The sequence below is a fragment of the Hippocampus guttulatus genome, chromosome 1 (assembly GCF_054856545.1).
Source record: "Hippocampus guttulatus isolate MCC_2025c chromosome 1, RoL_Hgut_1.0, whole genome shotgun sequence".
Classification (NCBI taxonomy): Eukaryota; Metazoa; Chordata; class Actinopteri; order Syngnathiformes; family Syngnathidae; genus Hippocampus; species Hippocampus guttulatus.
The window spans coordinates 15747123-15774953 of record NC_141261.1 but is presented as its reverse complement, the minus strand read 5'-3'; the positions used below and the strand labels follow the sequence as shown (position 1 = coordinate 15774953).

Here is a 27831-nt window from a genome sequence, read left to right as displayed (position 1 = left end):
ACTGCAACATTCATTCATGCGCGTCAAAATGCCCTCGGACAGAGATGGAAAACAGGCACAATGTTCAAGTGGAACACAAATCAAATTCATAAGTTTTATTTTTAGGAAAATACTTTAGGTACATACAAGCTGTACATTAAACCTCTCAAGAAAATCAAGTCATCTTCCCGTGGGGGGGAGAAGAAAGCTGATAAAATGAACAGAATCAAGGCAGAATTGTTTAGAAAAACAATCAACTCTTCGAATGGCTTGTTAAAATTGAGCCAGATCTTTTTTTTTACCCCCTCAATTATTGAATCGACCTAGAAACAAACTTTAAATCAAAATAGATTTTTTTTCAAACCCAAATATTTACACTTTATTACCCCCACCCCAAGACATGGCGTAGTCAGTTTGTGCCATTTTTCTTTTCAAAAGCCCAAAGGTTGCCATCTATTTATCAGAAGCAAAAGCGCACCGGGTGCGAGATGAGGGACAGCCATGAAAGTTTGAGAGCGCACAGCATTTTGGCAGTTTCGTCAAGTCGAGCGTTCATTTGGTTGAGGTCAGCGAGCCACGAGGGTGATTCTTGAATCCTCTTCAAGCAAAAGGCCGCGTTACGGAATAGCAACTGCTGCATCGACGTAGCAGGCTAAACCCAAAAACCAAGTACATCGGTGACTACGAGTCCAGTCTGCCGTGACACTCTTTCGAAACACAAATGCAGCCCTGCAATCGCGAGTTGCTCCCGTCACCGACAGAAATACGAAATAAAAGTGTTGGTTGAGAATAAAATGATCAAAGGTTTTCAAAGCACCCTCCACATCACGCCTTCTTCTAAAACTCTCTCATGGCATACAATCGTGGCGTTTTTCGTAACGGTTGGGAATCTTCCTTGGTCCGATCCCTCGGTCCATTGCATCTTCTGACGCGGCTCTCGTTCGTCGCCTCTTCCTCCGAAGCTAGCGCCCGCGATGCCGAGGTCTGGACCCACGGCCCAGTTTCTCCGTCCCGGCAGCCGATCGGCGCTCACTCATTGAGGGACAGAATGATGTCATCTTCGAGGTCGGAGTTGTCGGAGCTGTCTGCTTGAGGGTGAAAGAAAGCGATGACTTACAAAGGCGGCCGTCAGTAGGTGAGTCAAAAGTGGCAAACACAAAGCTCCATTCGCCAATTTCTGTGCCGCTTTTCCACCGGAAGAGCTCAATTGTTCGGTGTCAATGTTCAAAGAGCCTCTATCGTGCCAGATCGAATATGTATAATGGTCTCGGCTGTTGGCAACAAGCGATCACTCGTTGGCTGTCGGCGAGCGAATCTGAAACGGGAAGTGGGGGAAAAAAAAAAAGGGCGGCATCGAGAGAAGCGAGTTTAGCCTCGTGTTGCAAGCGCCTGCTTGTTTGTCAAGATGTGCGCTGCGTTCATGAAACCGCGACCGCGGGTGTTCAACGAGGACTTCGGCGTGGCGTGACGCAGAGTCAGTTTGAGGTGAGAGAAGCCGCACGTACCGTTGTCCACGTCCAGTTCCGCATCCTCCATGTCGGAGTCGTCGTCATTGTCGTCGTCGTCGTCGTCCCCTCCATCCAAGTCCTCCTCGAGGAGGCGAGCCACTTCTTCATCGGAGGGGGAGAACTCGTCGTTGGCCTCGTCGTCATCATCGCCGCCGTTCTCGTTCTCAAGCTCCGCGATGAGAGGATCGGTGTCCACGTCGTCATCTGAGTCGTCGTCGTCTTCCTCCTGATCGTCGTCCTCCTGCGGGCGCAAAGGACCAGAGATGTTGTCGTACGCTTTTAGGCAGAGGGAGCCGCCGCGAGGCTCTTGTGGAGAAAACGATGATGTGCACGCACTACTTCCCATTTGGGGGATTTGTTGCCGTGGGTTTCGGCTCACGGGGGCACTTGATTTGGACAAAGGGAACATCGGGGATGTTTTGTTTTGGAATGTGTGCGGGAGAGACACGACACCGTCTCGACCTCTGAAACCACTTGCAACGTTTTGGACAGCAAACGTTCTTGTCAGTAAGCCGCCGATGGCGGGGAAGACGCACGCATCCCTTTCAAAATATTGGGGCCGATCGTTCTAAGGGTGACAGAAGAAGAAGCGCCGTTCGCATCCACTTTGATTCCCTTTAACTCATTCAGTACCAGCCAATTCTGGACCAAGTCTGAAAAGACGTTTAAAAACGTCTTTGGGAGTGAATGAGTTAATGATCTCGAGCGACGGGAAGCTTGTTGAAGCGAAGCTCACGTGGTTCCCGCGGCCTATGGCCGGGTCCTACGTCTGCTTGAAGCTAAGTTAAGCTAAAACTGCGTCCTACCGCTCTCTTTAACTTCAAGACCGTGTACGTCCTGACACGCCTGCGCGGGAAGCCAGAAAGTAGCCATGTCGCCGGCCTCTTTTATCAAGTCATCCTCTCCTACGCCGCCACGCGAGTAGGAAGCAGGACTGAGCTGCTTTCTCTTCTGAGCGGCAGCAATCGGCTCACGTCGTTGAAGTCTATCACCGTCATCGAAGGTGGACCGGGCGTTGACTGTTAACATGGCAACACAAATCATGGCTGAGTTCGAGGCTAACGGACTGAAAGATGACCGTCGACGGCCGCGCGGCGTGGCACATCCCGAACCGGAGAAGGCACTTTCTACTGTATTACAGGTTTTGACATCCATAACCCTGCACTCTGCATCGTAGTTGGCGGCCATTATATGGGAAATGGGTACAACAAATGAGCGTCCTGACCTACAGAATCATTACGTTGTTCGACTGGAATGATGCAATAAATACCTGATCCTCCTCATCCTCCTCTTCTTCCTCCGCCAGTCTTTGTCGGCCAACTTCATAAAGGCGGCAGACTGTGTCCGTGTTGATGGAGTCTTGGTTCTACAAAATAAAAGCTTCGTTTTAGAATCTGTCAAGAAATCCATCCATCCATCGCTTATCCGGGGTCGGGTGGCAGAGGCAAGAGCTTTAGCAGGGAATCCCAGACTTCCCTCTCCCCAGCCACTTCTTCCAGCTCTTCCCGGGGACTGCGAGGTGTTCCCGGGGCAGCATGTCCTGGGGCCTCCATGCCCGGAACACCTCGCTGGGGAGGCATCCAGGGGGCATCCTAATCAGATATCCGAGCCATCTCATCTGGTTCCTCTCCACGTGGGGGAGAAGGGCTCGACTCTGAGCCCCTCACGGATGACCAAGCTTCTCACCCTATCTCTAAGGGAGAGCCTGGACACCTGCCCTCACTCGTGAACAAGACCCCAAGATCCTCCACTTGGGTCACTCCACCCTTTTCCGACTGCGGACCTTTGTTTTCAGATTTGGAGGTGCCGATTTTCATCCCAACCGCTTCGCGCTCGGCTGCAAAACGCTTCAGTGAGAGTTGGGGAGCCCCGCTTGAAGGAGCCAACAGTCCCACATCATCTGCAAAAAGCAGAGATGCAATACAGAGGACACAAAAGCGGACCCCCTCAACGCTTCGGCTGCGCCTAGAAATTCTGTCCATAAAGGCGATGAACAGAATCGGCGACAAAGGGCAGCCTTGGCGGCGTCCAACCGTCACGGTAAACAACTCCGACTTCCTGTTGGCGATGCGAACCAAACTCAGACATCGGTGGTATAGGGACCAAACAGCCCGTAGCAGGGGGTTCGGTACCCCGTGCTCCCGAAGCACCCGCCAAACGCCTTCTCCCAAGTCCACAAAGCACATGTAGACTGGTTGGGCGAGTTCCCTCGTACCCTCGAGGACCCTGCTAAGGATGTACAGCTGTTCCACTTCTCAACGGACCCTCCTCTCCAGCACCCCTGAATAGACCTTTCCAAGGAGGCTGAGGAAGAAATTGATTCAACATATTGGAAATGCAACCTTACGCGGCTTACCTCAATCACAGCAAGGTAGCAGTCTTTCGAGTCTGTGCACAGATCAAAAATATTCTTCTTGACATCAATGGTGGCTGGGAGGGAGAATGGAAAAAAAAAAACACCCCACAATGACATTAGTAAAGTAACCATAGATAATATCTTTTTGGAGGTGACTCAAGAGGACGGGCGGGCATTCTATTCGACAAGGCTGAGGCACGAGGCCAGTGAGCAGCCATACCGATGGGTTTGTAGTCTGTGGCGTTGAAAGTCCGGAAGGATGACCCAAAAGGACTTTTCATCTGCATCTCCATCATGTCGTCTTCGTCGTCAGCCTGTAATATTGCTGCAGACATACAGTATGCGGGTGAAAAGCGGATTCCGGGCGCTCGTGCGGGACATGTGGCGGCGGCGGTCCAACGCCACTTCCCACCATGAGGCGTTTATTCACCTCCGTAAATGACGGTGCCGTTGTTGTTGAAGACTGTCCGGCACTGGTCCAGAGCAGGAACTGTATGGAGGAGGTGGAAGGTTCGCAGGTCCCACTAAGAATTCCGATTAAGGAACGCTACATTCTGTTGGACTCGAAGCAAACTGGAGCGACATGAATGTACTGATCCAACCGTTCCAGAAGATTTAAAAAAAAAAAAAAAAAAAAAAAGAGGATACAATTTCCGTGTTTATGATGACCTCCAGGCCATTGGGGTGGAACACGCCACTGATGTTCATGTTGAACTTGTCAAACTTGTGGATGGCCTGAGCGGAGCGCACATCCCACAGCACGCCGTCGTTCAGTACCAGGTCATCGGTGGGGTTAAAGGTGGCACAGTTCCTCTTGTAGTTATTAGCCAAGTCTGGGTTATTTAGGGTCAGCGTCACCTGGCCCGTCTGGATGTCATAAATCTAAAAAGAGAGACAAGCGTTCGCTGTGAGCTGAGGTCGGCCGAGCTCAGGATTTGCTGTCTTTTTGAATATTCCATGCCGTCGGGTTGACGTGGAGGCGCTACGTACGTGCGCGAGTTGCTCCTCGGTCCCAATGACGCGATCTTGGGACAGCTTGCTGAACTCCACGTAATGGTCACCCAGAAAGGAATGCCTGCGGACAACATTGCATTTTCAACGGGAACATCAGCGAGAGACTTGCAATAATGGGAAGTCGCAAGCTGGGCGTGCGGGGAAGCGAAGCCGCCGGGCCTCGGCGCCGTCAGCGGGCATCGTAAAATAAGCGCGCCGCCTTTTGCACGAGTCCCGTTTTGCTGTCTCAAAGCTGCCGCATATAGCGACTGTAGCCGAGGGGATAAAAAGTGCTCACGTTCACTTCGCACTGCAGCTGCTTCACATCATTTTGCTGCCAGACAGGTTTCAAATTAAAATGCTACTTTAAGAAACGATGCATTTCAGCACAGCTGTTAGGCCGGCAACCGTTTGGTGCGACGGGCAACTCACTTCATGATGAACACCGACTTCATCCCCCACAGCGCAGACGTCGGGTAATTCCAGGAGGCCGAAGTTAAAATTAAGGAGCCATCCTAAAAGCCAAACGAGAGGCGTTAAAGTGACAAGCAAGCAAGCACGGCCGCACCGCGCGACGAGGTGGCCTCGTTCTCGTACCCGAGAGGGCTCCAGGTGAGTGATGGCTGAACTGTGACAGCTGTAGCTGGCCTCCTCCTGGCCCGTGAACACATTGTAGAGTTTCAATTGTCCCGCGCAGGTGCCGAGCATCAGGAAGCGCTCGCGAGCCGAGAAGGCGCAGCACGTGAATCCGCTCTCGTTCTCATCGGCTTTCCTGAAAACGGAGATCGGACGGAACCTGGAGACGGCGCAGAAGGGCGTCAAAGCAAAAGTGGAGCGAGCGGCGAGGCGGCTTTGCGCGGCGGCAACCTGCTGAAGATGAGGTGTCTGTCAAAGCATCCGCCGTCGGCTCCGCCATATTTGGGGTAGATGACCCTCCTCAGGTGCCGGGACGTGAAGTTCAGCGGTGCCTGTCGTCTCTGTTTGGGCTCGGGGCATTGATGGGGGGTGAAGAGAGAAAAAGGCGGGCAGGTGGCAACGGGGTTTTTACAGCGCGCGTGCTGTTCCCGCAGGTACTCCGTGATGATGCCGTCCAGTGCGGGGGGGGAGGGCATGTGCCTGTCAAACTGCTTCTTCATGGCCGGCGTCTGGCTGAAGGCGCCGTGGTCCGACTTCTGCCGCAGCACTCGAGGCTTCTTGCAGCCGGCGGCGCCGCCCCACGTGTGCCGCTCGCGAGAGAAAACGATTCGGCCGATCAGAGGGGAGCCGTTGGTGCAGTGGGGTGCCGACGCCGAGGAATATGCGGCGGCGGTGGATTGCAGCACGGAGGGGCGCGCTTGCGAGTGGCCCGGTGACGGACCCGACGAGTGCGAGGGATGGTTGGCCAGTCTGGAGCCGACGCCGTTGGCCAGCCGCGGCGTGCGAGGTAGGGTGGCGATCGGCGGCGCGAGGGCAACGGCACAGGCAAAAGGCGAAGCGGCCAGCGAGGAATGAGACGGGCACGTCATCGGCAGATCGGCTTCCTTGGTGAGGGCGCTGGCCGTGTCTTGGAGGCCTTTGGAGACCAGGTGGTTCCGAATGAGTAAGAGCAGCTCTTTCTCGGGGAAGGCGATCCGGGACTGGGCCACCACGCTCGCTCTCTGCAGCCACGCCAGGGAGACGTCGGTCCCGATCAGCAAGGGTTTCCCCGATATCCTTTCCATGAGCTCCGCCGCAAACTTGCAGAACTTGACGTGCTCGCTGCGTTTGTCCTGCAGAACGGGCTCCTTCATGAGCTGCTGGATGTGGCCGCTACTGAACAGAGGCAGCTTGCTGATGATCTGCCTGACAGAAGTGGAGCGAGACAGTCCCACCAGGGCCTTGCAGGCCAGCGCCCGGATCTGATCCGCGTCTGTAATCGGCATCTTCACTGTCAGCAGGGACAGCAGAACCTACGCAAGGGCGGGGGGGTGAGAGACGTTTAACAAAGGCATTCCGGGGGTTGTCTTATCCTTGAAATCGCTATTTTGCTGTCAAAATTGGCGAAAACATGACAAAAGGCACAGATTGGTTCAAATGATTGTCATCATCTGATTTATGGCTTACTAACTTTGGTAAGATTTTGTTAGGTAGTCGTAGTGAAAGTGTTGAAAAGTTAGCAAGTCCTTTCAGACGAATTCAAGGTCCGCTTGTTTTTACTTTAAAATAAGAGACCAAAACACATCGCTGTATTACATCTGATATTGTTGAATGCAGATTAAATGTATTAATTGTATTTGATAAAAATAAAAAAAAAGGACCTTGAAAAAGAATCAGCGCATTTTTAATGGCAATAGCAAAATTGAGGGAAGTCATAGTTCAGCCCTTTGGTGATTACAATTTCTGTTTGCCAAATATGTTTCCTTTAATGCTGATAAACGTGCGCATGGCGATGTCTTGAGCTACGGCTTTCATTCGTACCATGACTATTCTCGTAGCTCAAAACGCTCCTATTTCAAATCCCTTTTCCCCGACTGCAATGAAAGGAACCCAACCAACGTTTTGGTAATGTGTTTCATCAACAAGGACAATCGCACTCAGTAATTTATCGCATTTTATAAAATCGTACAATAATGACATCATTGGATTGAACGTGGAGCATGAATTTTTGTTTTGTTTTTGCTTCAATTCAATGAACACCGTGCTCCTCCTTTTGGTATGCATCCCTTGGCCACATGGGGGCAGTATAACACACAAGCGTACTCCTCATACATGGAGCCAATCAAAACTCCTCAGTAACTCACAGAAATGAAGCCATTCTTTGTAGAGGATAAGGAATGCATACACCCGCGAGGGTTGCAGATATGTGCCGCTGCACTGGTCAAAGAGGCCTTGCTTCAGGGTTTGAATCGCTGCGACGCCGATGCGATTAGTTAGCCCTTCTTTGGCATGCTACCTCGTCTGTTAGCATGAAGCGAAAAAAACCAAATGCGTAATTCAGTGTTATGCTTCGTTTGACGGTCAACTCCAAGTGGGAATGGCAAGAAACAGCTCAGTCTGTTTTTGGAAAAGTTGCCAAAACTACTGCTTGCTGTGAAGTGTATTGAGCTCAGTGCAAACAGTAGCTGAGGTACGTCCTTTGCGTTTTAAGGGGGCTTGTACTCCAATGACAACGGGTGCATTTTAGCTTGGGTGTGTGCGACTCCGTCACTTCATTCAAGTTCACAAACAAATGGCATCACTCGATCGCAGGAAAAGAAAGTACCTTAATGCCGTTGTTGGACTGCACCACGTTCCACATCTTTGTGAGCACGTTCTCGCTGGCTTTGGTCATGTGAGGGAGGCGACGACGGGGAGTGCCCGCAATGAACTTCCCAATGCTGGACATGCGTTTGTCGGGAGCGCAGACACAGTTAATGACAACCTGCAGGGCGGACTTCTGGATCTCTGCGTCGTTCACAAACACTTCTCCCTCGGCCACTGCCAGGACAATGTTCATTCCTGGAATCAAAAATGAACGAATCGGCGCAGGCTTCATCAGTTAGGACGGCAACAGCCTGGCTTTATGTCCAGGCTTTTGGTGGGTTTTCTTTTTTTTTTTAATAGCTATGAGCTCAAACAGCAAAACTCCGCAGGCATACCTGCGCTGGAAATGGTAGACCCGCCCTCGTCGACGACGGCAACGGTCTCAGATAACAGCATTTGAGTCTTTGGTACAACCGTGAGGATACTCAGGATGTCGAGAGCATAGCGCACGGTGTCACTTCTGCAGGAAAACAAAGGTAACTCAACGCGCTCCGGGTCGAAAGCAAAACACAACTTAAGAGATATACGCTCGAAGTCATTTAATGCTCCATCCACCACACCTGCCGTAGTAGGTCCTCCAGTCACATGCAATGGAAATGAGTTGAAGAAGGAGTTGGACGCAAGAGAGTTTGTGGAAGACCTCTGCCGGTTCCCAATATAAGCGGAGAGGGCCGTGCTCGATGATAAACTCCATCATCTCTACGACCTGCTCGCGGCTGTAACTGACCGCCTGCGACCGAGGAGAGAAGCCAAATGAGCGGGGGGCCAGCGCCTGCAATGCGTCCGACTGCTCAGAAAACGACCTTGTAATAGGGCTGCGAGTGAATGGGCGCGCCTCCCTCTGTGCGCTGCAGGGACTGCTTCACCTGCTCCACTTTGATGGCCAGATGGGCCTCAAAGTAGCGGCGCAGCGCCATGCAAGTGTGCTTCGCCGTCTGCCTGCTGGAGAAAATCTCGTCGTCGCTCAGCAGCGCTCCCTGGTCGTCCGGGTTCAGGATCTCCAAGGTGCTGATCTGGAAGCCGTCGGGAGACGTCAGCATCAGGAGGGCTCGAGCGGAGCTCCCGCGGGGCGAGCCGCCGGCTGGGGTTTACCAGATTGACGAGACGTCTCAGCCCGTCCTGCTTGTCAAAGAGCTCCAGCACGGCGCGGAATGAGAAGGAAATGGAGAAGAACATGGTGGCGTGGCAGCAGCCGGATGCGTGCGAGCATTCCAGCAGCCACAGCGTGTAGCCGACCACGTCCGCCAGAACCGAGTGGGGCAGCATGCACACCTTGGGAGAAAAGGTCACAACATCACAACGATATTTCACATCGTCGTAGGGCTCCATGTGCTGAAAGTGACGCCATTGCTATTTAGACACCGCGGGTGTTGATACTGTATCACCGAAGTCCCGCCTGACCCTAACATATATATATATATATATATATATAGGTTTAGAATTTATTTTTGTCTACCCACCCCTGCTCAAATATCTGGGTTTTGTGATATGAAAAATGGGACCGAGATAACTCTTCTCAAATATGCTCGTCGCCATTGGTGTGACCTAATATTTGCATAACTGAGTTGGGGGAAAAATAATCTTTGAGGGGTCACTCCCTTTTCTGATTGGGATTCGGTGGTGTTCGGAACCAAGCGATCAGATTCAAGCTCCCGATATATGGGAGTCAGCACACACCTGCTGATGATCCCCCAAAAGACTTTCGCCGACATTTTGTTTTGAGCGACGCCGACTGAGACTTCGAACCGTTTGCAATTCCCTCCCCGTCGACTCAGACCGCACAGCCTCCAAAAGCATGACGCTGCCACCGGCATGCTTCAGTGTCGTTCTTGTGTCATTTGGAGCATAAAAATAAAGTCCACCTTGTTTTCGTGGGACCAGAACACATTCTACCACGCGTTTGGAAAATCTCATGTAAAGTTTTGAAATGATTCATCTTGGGGTCTTTTATTTTTTTAACTACCACAAAAAACTGCCATTTCAACACAGGCGTGTAAATGTTTTATATCCACTACACACGCACGATATATCGAGAGGATGGTCATTACTAATCTAGAGGATTAAAGAGTTTATACTTCTTAAGTATACAATGCATAAAACACATGAACATGGCCAAATTGCTCATGTAATACTCCACTGTAAAAACATCGACACTATTTTTGGTGTATTAGCATATAGCGTTCCCCCCCCCCCCCACCCCCTTATTTTTTTTTTTTTTAAATATACCCGTTCCATGGCATCCTGGTTATAGGCAAGGTAGTAGAGGCACAGGGACACTCCAGTGGCAGCCATGGAGGGCCTGGGGATCTCGAGCAATTTCTGAACTCCTCCGTGCGCCACAAACTCTGCAGCAAACTTCTTGTGAAGCAGAAGAGAGGCCAAGTACTGTGAGAGAAAGGCAAAAAAAACCCCCCAATTATATTTCGATGGGAGTTTGTGGCTGTGGTTCACATCGGCCGCAGGACTTCACCTTGAGGGCCTCAAATGTGAGCTGGACGTCGTTGGTCTGCTTCAGATCCATATAATGCATCAGCAGCTCCCGGGCTCCCATTTGCATGAACACTGCCAACAGCTGAAGGGAGATGATCGGGGGGGAGGGGGGCAATCACACTTTTGAAATCCACAAAATGGGTTGATGAAAATGCAAACATTTGCCAAGCAGCCCTGGTTAAGGAATTGTCAGTGCTGAAAAAGAGAGCAACCAACCTCCTGATATTCTCCCAGTGGAGTGAGGTACTGCAAAATGAGTCTCTGTTCAATCTCAGGGGTCAGAGGGTATAAACGGTAGCTGTTGCCGATCACCCACGGGCTCATCTCGGACCAGCTGCTGTTGGAAAGCTCGCTTACGTTCCTCTCCGGTTCTGGCAGGGAGAAAGTCAACTTGTGCTTTGCCGACCGGCCACTCTCTTTCTCCACTTTTCTTTTTGGGTAACTACTAGCGTCAGAGGCGCCGAGGTGCACGAGTGATCCTGGGGCCGACATGGGCTTCATCATGGTTTTCACAACGGAGGGAGCACAGCTGTTGGCCTTGTGAGGGGCGTTGGGATGAAAGGGAAGCTCCTTTTCGGGCTCCGAGGCGGACAGGTTCATTTCAACATCCTCCTCGGGTTCTCGTTCTTCCGTTTCAGCGCCGTTTTGGCCGAGCGAGAAGGACTTTTCAAAGCCTCCGTCGAGGGTCTCCTCATCCAAAGGCAGCAAAGGTCCACTCAGAGTTTTTCTGGGACTGGGACGTTTGATTTCTCTTTTTGTCTCTGCGTCTTTATCTTGCAGCTCACGCAAGCGATGCAGCATCAGTGGCACCTGTGAACAAAGAAAATGAAAAACAAGCCAATTGAACATGATGGATATGGTGCGGACGAAAGGAGGAGCTCGGTTATTCTATTTTTAGACACATTGTAACCGTTTCCAATCATTCATTCATGAGGAGGGGAAGCCAGACCCTAGCAGCCCCCTACTGACCAAGACAGAGTTCTCTTCTCGGTAGTTGGCTGCAATGTCTTGGTTCTCCATGGCACCAGCCAGCAAGCCTGTAGCATAGATTCGGAGGGGCTGCTCAGCCTCCTGAGCCCACTTGAACAACCTTTCAACTATTCCCTCCTGAAAAGAACCAAACCAGCAAGTTACAACGAAGTCGTTTTCTTTTGGCACACACCATCTGTGGTGTTTGTTTTTTTTAAATTAAATGGGCTAGTGAATGCATATTCAACATTTAATTTATCGACAACGAAATAAGGAAAAGTGTGTGGAAATGGACCTTGCTTGCAAGCTGGACTCTGACTCTACAAACAACCCCTCCCCTCCAAAAAAAAAAAAAAAAAAAAAAACTGTGGAAAACAGCTGATTGACGGGGATATTGACTCTTTGGTATTACAAACTTTGCATTCAGCCTTTTTTTTATGAGCCTGCCTCAAACAAACTATGCCCACAGTATTGAAGTGCTTGCACTGATTTTAACCATTTCACGACTGACAGCAGTAACTGAATGAGAGTCTTTAAAAACCGTGATTCTGACTAAACCTTTTGTGTTGGCCTTGGTTGCTCTGAGTCACAAACTGCCCCACTGTGGTGTGGTGTTCCACAGGGCTCAATTGTGGGGCCTCTGCTGTTCTCACTGGCTCTATTTCCTTCCACTGCTCTGTGGATGACTGTCAGATCGATGTCCCGCTTAGCAAAAAAAGATGCTTTCTCATGGAGGCCACTTGGATCTTGTCTGGTGGAAATCAAGACGTGGATGGCACTACATTTCCTGAATTTTAATGAAAAGAATACAGAGGTGATGGTGTTTGGTCCCAGTGGCCTTTGTACATCCCGTGCTGCGGACTTGGGCCTCCTTATCTTAAGCCAACAGTCTCCAACTTGGGTCTTCAAAAGCACAGTGATTTGAAATTGGACCGGCAAATTGGTGCCGTTGTTAAGCCAACAGTCTCCAACTTGGGTCTTCAAAAGCACAGTGATTTGAAATTGGACCGGCAAATTGGTGCCGTTGTTAAGCCAACAGTCTCCAACTTGGGTCTTCAACAGCACAGTGATTTGAAATTGGACCGGCAAATTGGTGCCGTTGTTAAATCCAGCTTCTTTCATCTAAGGCAGCTGGCTATGGTCAAGCCTCTCCTTTCTCTGGTGAGCAGTTTGAGGCACTTTGTCACATCCCGGCTGGATTACTATAATGGACTTTACTTTGGCGTCAGCCAATCCTCCATTCCAGTTTTAGTCCAAAATGCCGCTGCTTGCCTCTTGACTGGTACTTGTAGGAGGGAGCATATAACTCCTAGTCTGGCATCCTTTCGCTGGCCCCCAAATCCTTTTAGAGCTCTTCTGGAGATCCTGTTATTTGTTTTCAAATCTAGAAATGGCGTGGACCCAGTCCCCGCCCCTCCGCGGACCAGACACTACTAGAGTCCACGGACCAGACACTACTCGAGGTGCGGAGAACTGAAGCGGAGGCTCCGGGGGGATGGAGCCTTTTCCCTTGACGGTCCCTGTTTTTGGAATGACCTCCTGCTGAGCGTTTGGCAAGCCCCCTCGCTGCCCATCTTTAAAACTTGTCTTACAAGTCATTTTTAATCTTTGCCTTTTGACTACACATGAGACTTGATTTTGAGTTGGACTGTTTTTGTGCTTTCTACTGTCTTTGTTAATTTATTGTTTGTTGTTGTATGAATTGTTTTTGCTCCATGTACAGCACTTTGTCAACAGGGGTGGTTGTATTTAAATGTGCTCTCGAAATACATCTGAGTTGAGCGGTTCTCACAATGTTATATCTGCTGACTTAATTATCCTTCAAAACCCACTAGACAACGAAATACAACGTCATATAAATGCGTTCATAAATAGTCTGAATCGTGAACGTTATGTTTAAGACACCAGAAAGGAAACGCTTTATTGTCGAGTTCATTTCAACGATAGCAGTAATGTACCTTTTCTTGAAAGACCACTGCTGTCTCCAGGCCAGGCATGATGTTCTGAAGCAGGCGACAAGCTTCTGCATTGAGGGCAAATTCTCTGCTGGCCATCACATAGCTATTCACCAACTATGTAGGAAAATAAATGGGGTGAAACACTTTCAAGTTTATTTTCCTTATATTACGTATTTTAGCAATGGGATGGTACTCTGTGTTCAGTACGTTCTGCACGGGACAATATACCCTAATTGCCCCCCACCCCCTCTCATTCATATCGCCTTGACGGTGCATGTGTGATCCTGTCCTACATTCACCCACTCACAGTTGTAACTGCATCCGGTTGTGCAGCTCATGTATCCACGAGCAAGAGGATTTGAGAGAGACAAATTTGAAGCAGCCCTGGCTTCATTTTAACCTCCAGTGTGAATTAATTACAGTTTTACTGTTGTATATGGCGGTGTAAAAACTGCTGACATTTTATTGTCTGCTAGCATAACTTGAAACTACTGTAGTACTTTTTATGGAGACTCTAGCAATGTGACCAAGCTTCATGTGTTCATATTGTCATAAAATGCTTACTGGACACACACCGGAAATATGTCGAAGATGCAACACCAGCAACACAACTAGCATCTCTTGAGAATGATTTTAAACACACCTACCATGCCTTTTAGCATTAACATCAGATAATAACCTGTAAGAACAATTTATGAGTGAAAACTTGCACACCTTTTCTGTGGCTAAAGATGGGTCGCTGCGGTCACTTAATGCCACTCACATTCCAGTGAAGTTTTAATTTCCAACAAAAAAAATGAACAGTTGGATTGAGCGTTGGTTGATTGGTTATGCCCGAGTTGGGTGCCGGCATGACCAACTGATTTAGGCTTAAACTAACACCAGTTTGTTTTTTGTTTTTTTGTAGGATTGAATTTGTTCGTCATGTTGTAAGCTACCGTATAGTCGCATGTAATCAAGCAATCAAGGAGTCAGGGGCAGTTTAACATTCAAAAGAGCTGCGTTTAAAGAACGGAATCTTGAAATGTGTTATATTATTCAGTCAACTACAAGATGCAGCCTTGGAGAAGATTTTAAGAGAGGAGAGAGAAAAAAGGCCCCCTTTTGCACAAAACGGGCTCCGAACCATGGCCCAACACCTGAGGTCCCTGTACCATCCCACCTCTACAATACACCTATTCCAACCATCCTTACTGTGTTCATGAAGTCATCATTCTTAAAGAGGATCTTGAGCAAATGCCCTAATACACATTCTGGATCAGCTCTCCCTAGTGGCAAAGAAGGACCAGAATCGACATGAGCAAATGTACAAGTGTACATAAACAACCTCCAAAGATATTTCTCGTTGTGTTTTCTTTATCATACCGGGATGTCGATCATCAAAAGGGTCTGGGTCCACTTTGTGGTACTCTTCGGTCTCCTTCTCAACGAGCTCAGAGATTCTGAAAGTTTGATCATCATGACCCCCCCCTCAAGCCAAATGGAATAAAATGGCGAACCTGATGACTCCGACCCACTTACTTGGTGAGGATGTTCACTAGCTCTTGTGTGCTGCCTTGTTGTTGCCTCTCCCACTCTTCCAGTAAAGCAGTCAGCTCTGCCTTGGAGTCCACACTGGCAGATGCCAACGCCATAACTCCTATGAGGAACCACAGGAAAATGACCACTCAATTCGAAATCAAATTCTATACCCCATTCCTTACATATGCGCCTCGTGTGTGACAGCAGCTACTAAGTCGTGGCTTACAATCAAAGAACAATGAGCGGAACTCCTTTCAGAAGAAAGCAGTACTTGAACCCAATCAGCCGGAAACTATTTTAGGATACATTTTGTAGCACAACAGACAGATTGTCTGTTAGCAGGTGCAGCGGTCTCCGTGGACCACAACTGTCAAAAATACAGAAGTGATCGAAAACAAGAACACAGGAAGCAAGTAGACGGAGCAGTCGTTCTGATTGAAGCTACACGTTATGCATTTACTCGCATTCGGGTGATGTAAACAAGGTGCGCTCTTTGAGTCGCTGCGCCTCGGCTAAACAAGGACGCTAAATGGAGTCGGACTACCCATGACGATGTACACGTGTTCACTTTAAAACCCACTGTTGTATTGACTTTTGACGTGCACACCCGCGCCGTGTTAAATAAACCAATGTGGGAACCACGGCGACGAGTCCGTACATTAGCTCAACTGTTGGCATTAGCCATGCGCTAGCGGCATCGCAGGCAAACCTGATTATTTAGCTAGCTAACATGCTAACATCACCTCGCTGTTCCGCTCACTTCTTCAGTTTCGCCAGAGGCTTCCAAAGTTTAATGAGGACGATACGGATCCAGACCCGACCGCTGCAAGCAAAAGGTATTGGGGGAATTTCACAGCCAAACCTTAAAATGTGCAATGTGGCTTTTTTGTTGATGGTTTACTGTCATTATGGCGAACACGTTCCCAACGTCATCAGCTGCGACAGTCAACTTATTATGACGACAACACACGAAGCAAAACACGACGAAATAACATTAGAATTTCTCATTGAATACAGGTTGTACGAGGATTTATTCAAAAGCACGTGCAGTCTTAATTATACAAAACATTAGTCAAAGCGTGTAATAAAATACATTCGTCTGAAACATTGACACAGAAATCACGTTGATTTAGAAAAATACAACAATAAAAGAAAGTTCTGTATACAGGAAAGTATGATGAAATACATGGTTGTACTCATTGAGCATTTTTAACGATATTCATAACCTGTTATAAAATACGTTTGTTTGAAACATTGACACAGAAGTTATACATGGGTTGATTTAGAAAAATACAACAAGTAAAAAAAGTTCTGTATACAGGAAAGTATGATGAAATACATGGTTATACGCGTTGAGCATTTTTAACGATATGCTTTGCTATGCTATGCTTGGGTAGCAAGACTTTTCTCTTCATATCATTCAGACTTTTATGGACATACCATATACTGTCATGTAGTAAATACGTCAAGCCTACAATTTCAATTTGGATTTCATCGTCAGGAGAGAGAAGAATATGGACATATTGGCTTCTGCACTGACATTGCTGTGCAGCAACAGGTGGCAGGGTGGTTGTCTGCATTGATTAAGATTTCATCATTACTGAGAGAGAACAATAGGGATACATCGGCTTCTACAGTTACATCACAGCGCAGCAACAGGTGGCAGGGTAGTTGTCTGCATTGACTTTAAATTCATTTCCATAGACAAAGTAAATGTGTGTTTTCCCTTTCCACGAGTAGGTCACTTTGGTGACAGGGATCAGTTCGATCGTTTGACGCTGGACACACAGAAGAGTCGGCATGTTACCCAAAACGACAGACCTTCAATTGAGCACTAATGGTGAAATGATGTTTGATGAAATTATATGCAGCTACAAATGAAGATGCTTAAAAATGAATTACCTGTTGAAGAATGCGACAGCTCTGGGAGAACCTGCCCTGGTGTTCGCTGATTAAACGCTGTGCGGCATTCACCACAGCAGGGTCCGGGAACCCCATCGCTGGATAAACCTGAACAAGGTCACAGGAACTGTATCACAATTAGGTCCTTGAATACTGTATCCGTGTTAGCCTTCCGCTTTAGCCAGGAAGGTAATAAATAAATAAATAAATTGATGTTTAAATTATACTGATCAAAATAAGTGTTATCATATGTTTCGCGGCTTAGCCAATTCATTAATACGGCTCCGACTGGTTCAAAAAGTAGTTGGTCGCCTCTTAAATACAAAATACGTTAGAGGTTTGGTTTATTGAACATTAAACATATACAGTAATAATTTGACAAAAAATAAAGTAAATAAAATAGCACAACTCCTGCTCCGCCCTCCCTCCATTGGCTGCCTGTGCATGTTTGAATAAAATTGAGTATTATTTATCGCAGATCAAGCAAAATATAGAGGCCAGTCGGGACCATTCCATGTGAAAAGTTTGGTGAAGGCCCTTTTCTGCTCCATGAAACAGAGCAAGGTCCATCAAGGATAGTTGGATGAGTCTGCAGTTGGCCAACAGTTCCTTTTCATTTCCTGCTGTTGTAATGGCCAGGTGTCACCATACCGTATGTCTATAGAGCGTGCAACATAATACAGTCTAAGCATCTGCTGTGAGAAAATTCTTACCAAGTACTGAGAGTCCCTGAAAACCTCCTTGCCAGACACTTGGCTCAGGTTATCCAAGTCAAGTCCACTGCATTGCTCCACAACATAGTCATCCGAGTTGTTGGTCCTGAAATGTATAGTATAGTTTTGCTTGATCACTGGTACTGTAAGGCCTTATTAGCAGTGCAGCCAGACCGTATGAGGGGAAAAAAAAAATAAGCAAAGGAAATGGCACCATTTTACGGTGAGGTTGATATAGACCAAAAGCTGCTGTTTTCCATGACAAGTGGGGCATTGCTTGAATCCTTGTCCGTGGCAGAAGTGGCAGCTGTAAGAACAGTGTAGGATTGAAACGCTGTCAATTGAAGGTATTACAATACAGACTTTGGAAGCAAAGGTTGGATGAAAAAAAGGTTTTCCTTACTTTTCCCGCCCTCTGCCGAAGCAATGATTGCATCGCTCGTTTCCATGGCGGAAACCAGCCCCGTTGCATACCCAGCAAACTTTCTACCAGAAAGGAAAGCGACCCAGCAGTTGCACAGTTGTGACTAAAGGTCCCACCCATTCATGTGTCTTGCAATTATGACTTACATTGCCTGCGCCGGTACAGTCTTTGCAAGGTGTCCGCCCCATTCCCATGCAAATGTGACAGCTCTGTTGATGAAAATGATTCTCATTAAGGGGAGAAAAAACAAAAAAACTCGTCTCTCGCTTGCTGGCTTGAACATGTTTCAAATGATAAGAGGGAATTTTGAACCTTCATAGAGGAAGTGTAGGGAACTTTGATGATCTGTTGATTATCGGTAAAATAACTGGGGGCCGTTGCAGGAATGTCCCAGGGCCCCGGAGGAGGTTGGGCGTATGCATCCACCGGCTGGCCTGAGCCAAAGAAAATAGCATTGCAGTGGGGAGAGAACCTTAGTGATCCCCGTGGAAATTCTACCTTAAATAGCTGACAGAGAGAGCAGAGTTAGACGGATAAGACATGACATTTTCATGTTGTCGTTCATCATTCAATCGATCACGCCAGCCAGATGTAATGAACAAAAGAGAAACATCCGTCATGGAACGAGAGCCTGGGACATGCACAAGGGAAGCGTGACCTACCCTTATACGGCTCATGACTCCACTCGGTCGATCTCAATTCGGTGAACGTTTCCAAGCGGTACTAAATGAAAGTCATCAAAATGAGAACCTTCAATGTCACGGTCAAATTCAATTGCAATTTGAGGACGCCGTCTTCCTTTTACCCTGTAGGTATTGAAAGCCTCCATGTTGGTGATCACTCCATCTTTTGCCGGTGACGAACTATAACAACACTTGCTGGAGACCCACAGTGCAAAAGCCTCCCGCGCCGTAGCCTCACTTATTGACGGAATACTGGGAGCAGCAGTGGAATGACACGCATGCTTTAAAAGGATGCCTCATTGTACACGCGACACACACCTTTGGTTTTTCATGAGAGGAGAACAAAATTTGAGCATTACTTCCATTGCGGTTGTTCAGGTCCAGGTTGAGGCTGAGGAGTCGGATGCGTTGGCATCGGAGGGGGCAGAAATCCACCTAGGAGCGGGATGGAAAGTTAGCATCTTTTTCATATGTGGCCCGATTGTGAGAGGGGCTCAGCAAAACACAGAACGTCGAAATAATCCAACCAAAGTGCATTCAGTGACGACTCCCATGCGCCCGATTTGCCTCAAAAGTGTTCGAAAAAAACAACCACTCTGACCAATTGCGCAATTTTTAGTTCAAGGGGTCTTCAATACCGTGTGTTAACTGCAGTCGGACTGCATCCTCACTTGAGAGCTATACGTTTTGACCCCAAGAGACTCTGAAACAGCAGCTGGAGAGGAGTAGTAGGACTCCTCTCATATATGTTTGAAGGCAAAGAAAAAGAGGACATGACAGCTAAAATGAAGCAAATCCTCCTCTCACATCGATTCCACCATTGACAAAATGGAAATGACATTTAGCGTGTCTTTTTTTTGTGATCGGATTTGGAATGAAAAGGACATTCTGTTCGAGGTATTACACCGTGTGGCTTGATCAGCCTCAATAAATAGAATTTCGTCTCATTGAAAAAAATCTTCGTTAGCCTTTTGGATTCGTGTTTGAGAAATATTAGAAAAGAGCACAGTACTACAAAACTTCAACACAAAATAACAAACCAAGTGTTTTCAACGAATACCTCTCTTCCCGAATGTGTGAAGCACACCGATTTTGAACACCTCTAACATTTTATGCGAGTCAAGTAGCCAAATTGGAAAGACATTCCAAGTATGGCAAGTTGGTGACGGCGGAGCTCCTTAATTGACCAATCGCCATCTCCCATTGCGTTCCACTTCAAGCCACTTGACATTCGAGGAGCGGTTGACTTGTACCGATGTGATGCGGTTCGAGCTCCATACTGACCTCCTCCGCCCGCCACGGTGCCTTCGTAGCCGGGCATGTTGTCAAACATGCTGGCTGGCGGAGCGCTTGGCCCTTGAGAGTCGGGCGCGGGTGGGGCAAACAATGCTGAAACGAACCAGAGGAACCAGTTCAGGAAAACGTTCATATCGCCATTAAAGCGCGCAAGTCAGCACACGATACGCAAAATCGGTAAGCCGCAAAAAGAAAAACTAAAACATTTTAGTTCGGTCTGGTTGCGTCTCCATTTGACATTCAGGTAAAGTTTGACGGGGATCCCGTTTCCACTCCCCCGACGACGTATACGCGAGTGCGTGCGTGTATTGTGACTTACCTTGCCCCTCCAAATTGTTATAATCCATCGGGGTTGTTTGGAAACACCAAATACAGACTCGTAGATATCAGCCCTCAAAATACAGAGCTGGTACAACACCCCCGCGCCCGCCGTTGTCACCAATGCGCGGCGTGAAGACATGTGCTGACGTCAAGGCGTGTATTGCGCCGAAGTGTGCGATGACATCGTTTCTTAAACGGACACGCTCCCGATGAAGCGTCCTTGTAAGTTTTAAGGCCCCCTGAAAACTCTTCATCCTCGCACATACCAGAAGGACCGTCGGCTGATGGGAGGTAACCCGGATTGGGCACGCCGTAACTCGACCTTCCGTGGCTAGTTGGAAAGGAAAACGAAAGTAAACAAGAGGAGGCCAGAGCGGGACGAGCCGTCACGAGAGCCGCTACTTTGACAAAACGCAAACTTTCAAACACTCACTCCATAATTGGCTTGTAGTCCATGTTGACGCCTTGCTTACGCTCTGAAAACAAACAACGCAAAGAGAACTTCACAGCCGCTCTATCGCCACTATCATCATGTGACCCAAAAACAAATCATTTCCTTTTTTTATTTTTATCACGCGTCTGAAAACACGATGTCAGCGAAAACGTCCCGTTCCACTCTTAACTTGCCAAATTGAAGTCCTGGCGATTGCAGAGGTCCCCGCGGCGTGTAGTCGAAGTCCGATTTACCAACACAGACAGCCCCCTTTTCAGAAAACCAGAAGGGGTGTTCCGGAGGCGCGCGCACATCTGCTCTCTTGTAAAGCGTCCAATAATTTGTATTCAGTGTCACCACGCAGGGCGGCCTGGTAGTCCAGTGGTTAGCACGTCGGCTTCACAGTGCAGAGGTACCGGGTTCGATTCCAGCTCCGCCCTCCCTGTGTGGAGTTTGCATGTTCTCCCCGGGCCTGCGTGGGTTTTCTCCGGGTGCTCCGGTTTCCTCCCACATTCCAAAAACATGCATAGCAGGCTGATTGGACGCTCTGAATTGTCCCTAGGTGTGAGTGTGGGCGTAGATGGTTGTTTGTCTCTGTGTGCCCTGCGATTGGCTGGCAACTGATTCAGGGTGTCCCCCGCCTACTGCCCGAAGATGGCTGGGATAGGCTCCAGCACCCCCCGCGACCCTATCGGCTGGGAAATATGTTTATTCAAATAATGGAAAAAAATACTCAACCCCCCCCCAAAAAAAGGACCAAGCACCTGTTTAAAAATGTACATTTCTCAAATTGCAAGTGCGCCATCGCAGCCCCGACCCAGCGGATGAAATGTTTGTAGCATTCAGCCTAAATAATTTCAGTATCAGAATCAGAATCATCTTTATTGGCCAAGTATGTAGAACACACAAGGAATTTGTTTCCGGTACAACACACTGCATTAGTATCATCGTAAACAAGGACATGACAAGTAGGTATGGAAGGACATTTCGTAATATAAGTATGTTCCAATGTACCTTTGAAATACATTCCTCGGTGTACTAATTCTGACCTAATCTGCCAGTAGTTGAAAGGTAACAGATAGACTCGCCCCTCCCCACCCTGACAAACACACATGGGGACAGAAATCGTACTGGAACGGAATGGCGACTTGTGAACCTTTTGATGTTAAACTTCTGGAGATGTGTGTGTACTGACTGCGTGTGTTCCAGTGAGTCACCTATTGCGAAAGAACAACATGTTGACTCAAAGAACGATTCTGCCCCGAGTGCTCCTGCCCGTTTCCTCTGTCGGCAAATGCTCAACTTGGGGCCCAGTTCGACAACATTTAGCAACCACTGCGAGATGATTGGTGGGAGACATGTTCAGCTCAAGGGTGGCTGCTGTCAGTTACTAGGGTTGATGCTATCCTTGTGCACGAGGTAAGATGCCTAACGTGTCACTTGGGAATATGTGTGTGTGTGTGTGTGTGTGAGTGTGTATATTTATTTATTTAGCGGAACACTTACAACACAATGTAACTTCAATTGGTCCCTTTATTTTATTTTTATACATATATTGTGCCTTTCAGTGCACAAATGAACTTCCCACTCACACAGCCAATGCGTCCCGTGTGATTGTTTTCCACTAGCATCCGTTTCTTCAATTATGTTGAGTCAAGTCACGTGAAACCAACCACACATCCCACTTCCCCCTTATCTTCCACTACATGTCAAACAATGACAGCAAACGGAATATCAATGTGTATATGTACAGTTGTACTTCCAGTATACATATTATTATCATACCCATTGTGCCTCCAGTACAATTCAAGGCCTATTATACACTATTCACAAAAAGCTAGGGAGACTTGGCTTTCAGCTGAAATTCATGGAAAATGTAAAAAGTTCACACTGCAGTGATAACTGTAGTATGAAAGTGGGACACGCGCTGGTGATTTTCCTCACAAACGATTTCGGCGTCTCGGTAACTCGTCATGTGCCCTTGAGCGCCAATTACAGCTTGGCAACAACGTCTCATGCCGTTCCGCAAGTGTGCTGAGGCATGGCATCCTACTCTTCTTGAAGGGCAGCTCTGAGTTTGTTGAGGTTCTGGAGTGTTTCTCCATGACGACTCCACTGATCCCACAATAGGATTCAGGTCTGGAGAAAGTGCAGGCCATTCCATTTGAGCAAAACCAAAAGCCCGTCTGGTGACAACAGTGGCTGATGAATCGAAGAAAATAGGTAGACTTAGTATGATACAGCCCCCCCCCCCCCCCCCCCCCCCCACTGTCTCTCTGAGAGGCTGAGCGAATTTCGCACTCACACTCCATATCAATTGGTGGCGGTAATGCACCATACCGTTGATTGCCGACCGCCACGACAAATCCAAAAGAAGAAGACGAACGTGACTTTGGTCGTTGTGGACTACAGTTCCCATGAGTCTCTGCAGCACTCGCGGAAGTCCTTTTCTTTCTTTTCCGGTGTCGGTGGATTCCCTTTCGGAAATACATCGGCGGGTGAGTCGATGGAATCTGTTACAATCCACCTAATTTGTGCCTCTGAATACACTATATGCGTCCTCGTAATGAGTTATGTATGTTTTCCCCGCGTGCATCTGGTGAAATGAACCTTTACGAAACGACATGCCTTATGTTTTGTGGCGCGAGGTGCCTCGGCTAACGCTAATGGTCGGCTGCTAGCCGTTCTTCACGTCTTGCCATGTCAAGTTTCAGCGGAGGCCCGCTTCTAGGAACTCCTCCGACACCTACGAGTGGCGCTAAAGCAGCTGTCCTTTTCGCTTCCTCCCCAATGCTCATTCGCTTCGTTAACTTCACGTCTACCTGAGCTCATAAACGTTAGCCAGGTCCACAGGGTCGTCAACATGCCTGTGAAGCGGTGCCATTTGAACTCGGTATTATTGGCCTTGCTTGATTTTCGAGCAAACTTGCATGAATGATGTTAAAGTCTGTTGTTTGGTTTGAATAATTCACTAGCATAACGTTATTTTTTTGGTCTCATCTGTAGTTACAGTGCCATTCAAAGAGTTGGCTTAACGCAAACGCTTGATTTCCCATTTCAGTCACAATGGCACCCCTCCGACCCCTCACAAAGCCCAAAATCGTCAAGAAAAGAACCAAGAAGTTCATTCGCCATCAATCAGACCGATATGTCAAGATTGCGGTAAGTTGCGATCGTGTCAGAAGTGCAACCATCATTCACCGCTTGTTGTCAACCTACTGGTGAGAATGTGCGTGACTCAAAAGGTGCAAATAACCCTTCGCTTGTCTCCAAACAGAAAAACTGGCGCAAGCCCAGAGGTATTGACAACAGGGTCCGCAGGCGGTTCAAGGGGCAGATGCTCATGCCCAACATCGGCTATGGTAGTAACAAGAAGACAAAGTATATGCTGCCAAGTGGCTTCAAGAAGTTCCTGGTGCACAATGTCAAGGAGCTGGAAGTTCTGATGATGAGCAACAAGTAAGTTACACGTTCAACCTACTTATTGTTTTGCTGTTAATGATATTCTCCTTAAAGTACAGTTGAACATACTGTTTTGGATACTTATTTACATTCAACTTTATTTATACAGCGCTTTCCTAACAGCTGCAGCTGTAACAAAGCGCTTGAGAAAATAACACAGTTAACATAAAATAGCAAAATAATATAACAAGACATCACATGAAACACGGACAGTCATGCAATCGGAACCACTTTTCCTGCACACGCTTTGTTGTTTGAAGCATTTTGCAATGAATCCAAGTGTCCTTTCACCAGTGAATCAGAGACATCAAGCTGAACATGTGCATACGTCTGCTACAAGCTAAATTCGAAAGTAAACAAGAAGCTGTCGCGTCCAATAACGAAAAAAGAGATTGGTTCACTTCTCCTGTCCCATGTAAATCCGTTTTAATTCCAAGCGGCGACATGCCCAGACCATAGGAAACCGCAGAACTCTCTGCAAGGGTTGCTCCAGTATGTGCACCATTGCGTGTCATGTGTGAAAGCTCGCTGAATTCAACTGTTAAGCAGTGAATAAAGCTCAACTAGACAGTGCGGCAACGACTTTGTTTGCTCACTGTCGGCCTCTCACGCCGCCTCAGCAGAGGAGATAAAATGCAAAATTACCCCGGTTAGCTTCGGGCTAGCTAGCGGCTTGTACGACACGAGCGGATGAATTTAAAATTGGCTCAAAAGGACACCCTGGTTTCTGCCGTTGGCCAGTGCACGGTGAGCTATCCCGAAGGTTCAAGTACCATATTTTCACGACCATTCGACGCACCGTATGGTTGGGCGCAGTCTCATTAATGGGTGCTATTTCTGTATTTTACACATAAACAAAACGCACTGTATTATTGGGCGCAATTTTAAAGTTGTAAAACATAGGCCAGCTTAAACATACGGCATGCATGCGCGCACGCTAAAAACACGTTAGCTTGTAGCATACGGTAGCATGCCAAGACATACAGATACAAGCTACACGTTTTTAAAAAGGCAACAGAAAACTGAGTTCCGTTGAATTTTATTTAGCCACTGTACAATGTACTCACGTTTTTCGATCAATCATCACCCAGAAATCCATCAAAGTCCTCATCCTCTGTATCAGAATTGAACAATTGTGCAAGTACCGGTAATCCATCAAAAACGCCGTGTTCCCTCTCGTTGTCAGTCACTCTCATTGCCATGTGGCTCCACAGAAATGATGCCGGCTTTGCCAAAAACTCGAACAACAGTGCAAGCAGACACGTTCGTCCAAGCAGCCACAATCCATTCGCAAATTGTGGCGTAACTCGCCCGCCGGCGCTGCCTCTCACTCTTTGTAAAGTTGTGTTTGCCATCGATCATTCATTGTTCCCATGCCGTTCGCAACTTTACTTTGAACGCGCGGTTGATGCCGATGTCCAGCGGTTGGAGTTCTTTAGTCAAGCCTGCGGGAATAACGGCAAGCTCAGAGTTCATTTGCTTGACTTGGTTTTTCACCGCTGCTGTGAGATGGGCACGCATGCCAAAAGCATAACCGATGGCTTGAAGTTTGAACTGAGCTTCGTAGGCGTGTCTCTTTGTAGAATTTATTTTCGGGGGTTCTTAGAAACCAAAACCGAAGTTGTTTTGCAACAATGCACATAGCCACACTCTATACAGGTGTTGGTACCTGCTTGTAGCATCCCTTTAGCGTCCACTTACACGCCCACCCTTCACTCATTGGCGGACTTCTTCCCCGCATGCCTGTCACTCACGTCTGCCTTTTCTCTCTCTTTCTCTCCATATATGTATATATACACGCCCACCCTTCACTGATTGGCCGACTTCTTTGCCGCATGCCTGTCCACAGTCACTTCCGCCTTTTCTCTATATAAACAGCGTGTCGGCTGTCAGTCAGGTTTTGGAACTCAGCGCATAGACAAGACGCTCCGCATCATAAGGCGTCCTGTCCATTTTGGAGAAAATTTTAGACTTTTAATGGCGCCTTATAGTCGTGAAAATACGGTAAGTTCTTTTCAACTAAAAAGGAAAACCTTTCCGTTGGTTAATACGGCTATGTTGGTGCATGGCGGTACACTCCGAAACATTTTCAAAAAGTGAATAGGAGGTTTGCGAAAGCGCTTTGGACAACATGGTGTGGTTTTATAAGTGCACTCCATTTACCATTTTGATCATATTGGATTTTTATTATTTTTTTACACTGTGGTGTATTTTGGGCCAGAAAGTACAATTCGTAACCCATCTGAGTTGTTTTGGGATTCACCACTTAAATGGTAAATAAATAGCAAACACCGATTTTGGGTGTGAGTCAGAACTCTGATGGCTACATAAATTCAGTGCTGAAGAAGTGCACGAAAACGTTCATGCATCGTGTTATTCCCTGGAACATGCGAAATTGAAATAGTCCCGATGGTGTTGTGGTCCACTCGACTGAATTGTGTGCGGGCGGCGTGGGATCGGTTACCACTCAGTGACGATGTGGGTGTGAATGGTCGTTTGTCTCTACGTGCCCTGTGGCCGTCTGGCGACCAGTTCGGGTCGGGGTGTAGTCCGCCTTCCACCCGAAGTCAGCTGGGGTAGGCTCCAGCACCACCGCGCGACCCTCTTCAGGAATAAGTGCTGTGGATGAAAATATGACGTGATAAGACAGACATTTGTTTGCATATCATCTGCTTTCTGATTTCTTAACGTGTGGTGATGCCACTTTTGTTTGTTTGAATTTCAGGAAATTTTTGTCGGGAATGTTTCAAAGACTCAAAGTGTTTTATTTAGTAAGTTAACAACTCGAATAGAAGTCGATCAACGGTCTTTCATCTTCATTTGGCATAAGCCTGGCCGATAAAACAAACATTTATTTCTCATGTGATATTGTTTATATTAGAGCAGACTTTGTTTTAACTAACAAAACCGGCAGTGTATTGGGGGTAAAAATTCCACGTAATGTGAATCCGCAGGTGGCGAACCGCGATGGGAGTTGATTGTATTCGTGTTTTTTTTCTCTGTGGAATCTCTTCCTACTTATTTGCTGAAAAAACTTCATATTCCTTTTTTGAATTATTTATTTTTGTTGTTGAGGTTGAAGGACGTTTGTTGACCCGCGACGGAATCAAACGATGGCTTTCGGACAAGTGTACGAGCTTGTGCCGTCAGACTCACGCGCGTCGAATAAAATGAAACTTAAGATGTCACTGCAATGAAGTGACACGCGCCAATCGGTGTTCTCAATTGAAAAATGGCCAAGTTTAAAAATAGCTCGACCAGGAATGAGCCTTTCTGTGAATTGTGGATCCCATAAATGTGTGGATTTTTTTTTTTTTAGGGGTTGGGAGGAGATGACAATGTGAATCTCGTTATATTAACGGAGCGTGATTTGACCCCCCCCCCCCCCCGCAGGACTCACTGTGCCGAGATCGCCCACAATGTCTCGTCAAAGAACAGGAAGGTGATTGTGGAGAGGGCAGCTCAGCTGGCCATCAAGATCACCAACCCCAACGCCAGGCTCAGGAGCGAAGAGAACGAATAAAGCGGCTCTCCGTAATAAAATACTTTCAAATGGAATCTT

At 47.6% G+C, this 27831-nt stretch overlaps 3 protein-coding genes across 8 annotated transcripts; 1 reads left to right on the top strand and 2 right to left on the bottom strand.

Annotated features, from left to right (window-relative positions):
- Positions 1-80: 80 nt before the first annotated feature.
- On the bottom strand, positions 81-15952 carry dcaf1 (ddb1 and cul4 associated factor 1). Of its 4 annotated transcripts, none has more exons than XM_086114036.1 (25): positions 15779-15950; positions 15036-15153; positions 14880-14956; positions 14709-14782; positions 13515-13628; positions 11557-11694; positions 10804-11397; positions 10568-10669; positions 10324-10482; positions 9190-9369; positions 8901-9110; positions 8658-8827; positions 8433-8557; positions 8057-8292; positions 5704-6764; positions 5434-5632; positions 5269-5351; positions 4834-4918; positions 4492-4725; positions 4274-4367; positions 4064-4168; positions 3844-3917; positions 2758-2853; positions 1485-1728; positions 81-1064 (listed from the first exon to the last, which is right to left on the bottom strand). In XM_086114036.1, exons 2-25 carry the CDS (start codon positions 15146-15148, stop codon positions 1009-1011), a joined length of 4623 nt encoding a protein of 1540 aa, XP_085970162.1. In that variant the 5' UTR covers positions 15149-15153; positions 15779-15950; the 3' UTR covers positions 81-1008. The 4 variants fall into 4 exon arrangements, with proteins under 4 accessions (XP_085970162.1, XP_085970136.1, XP_085970154.1 ...); XM_086114010.1 differs by lacking the exon at positions 81-1064 and adding an exon at positions 1071-1294 and having other exon boundaries at positions 15779-15952; XM_086114028.1 differs by lacking the exon at positions 81-1064 and adding an exon at positions 1071-1294 and having other exon boundaries at positions 15898-15948.
- Positions 15953-16047: 95 nt separating this feature from the next.
- ssuh2rs1 (ssu-2 homolog, related sequence 1) lies at positions 16048-21340 on the bottom strand. Of its 3 annotated transcripts, none has more exons than XM_086114058.1 (14): positions 21002-21340; positions 20808-20850; positions 20373-20705; positions 20042-20146; positions 19117-19192; positions 18880-19009; positions 18737-18797; positions 18387-18508; positions 18221-18283; positions 18054-18136; positions 17865-17957; positions 17651-17756; positions 16938-17045; positions 16048-16813 (listed from the first exon to the last, which is right to left on the bottom strand). In XM_086114058.1, the coding sequence occupies exons 3-14, from the start codon at positions 20398-20400 to the stop codon at positions 16673-16675; spliced, it is 1116 nt and encodes a 371-aa protein (XP_085970184.1). In that variant the 5' UTR covers positions 20401-20705; positions 20808-20850; positions 21002-21340; the 3' UTR covers positions 16048-16672. The 3 variants fall into 3 exon arrangements, with proteins under 3 accessions (XP_085970184.1, XP_085970174.1, XP_085970193.1); XM_086114048.1 differs by having other exon boundaries at positions 20641-20705; XM_086114067.1 differs by lacking the exon at positions 21002-21340 and having other exon boundaries at positions 20808-20995.
- A 1800-nt stretch (positions 21341-23140) lies between these two features.
- rpl32 (ribosomal protein L32) lies at positions 23141-27827 on the top strand. The gene is made up of 4 exons (XM_086113990.1): positions 23141-23305; positions 23869-23969; positions 24085-24266; positions 27663-27827. Exons 2-4 carry the CDS (start codon positions 23874-23876, stop codon positions 27790-27792), a joined length of 408 nt encoding a protein of 135 aa, XP_085970116.1. The 5' UTR covers positions 23141-23305; positions 23869-23873; the 3' UTR covers positions 27793-27827.
- Positions 27828-27831: the final 4 nt, after the last annotated feature.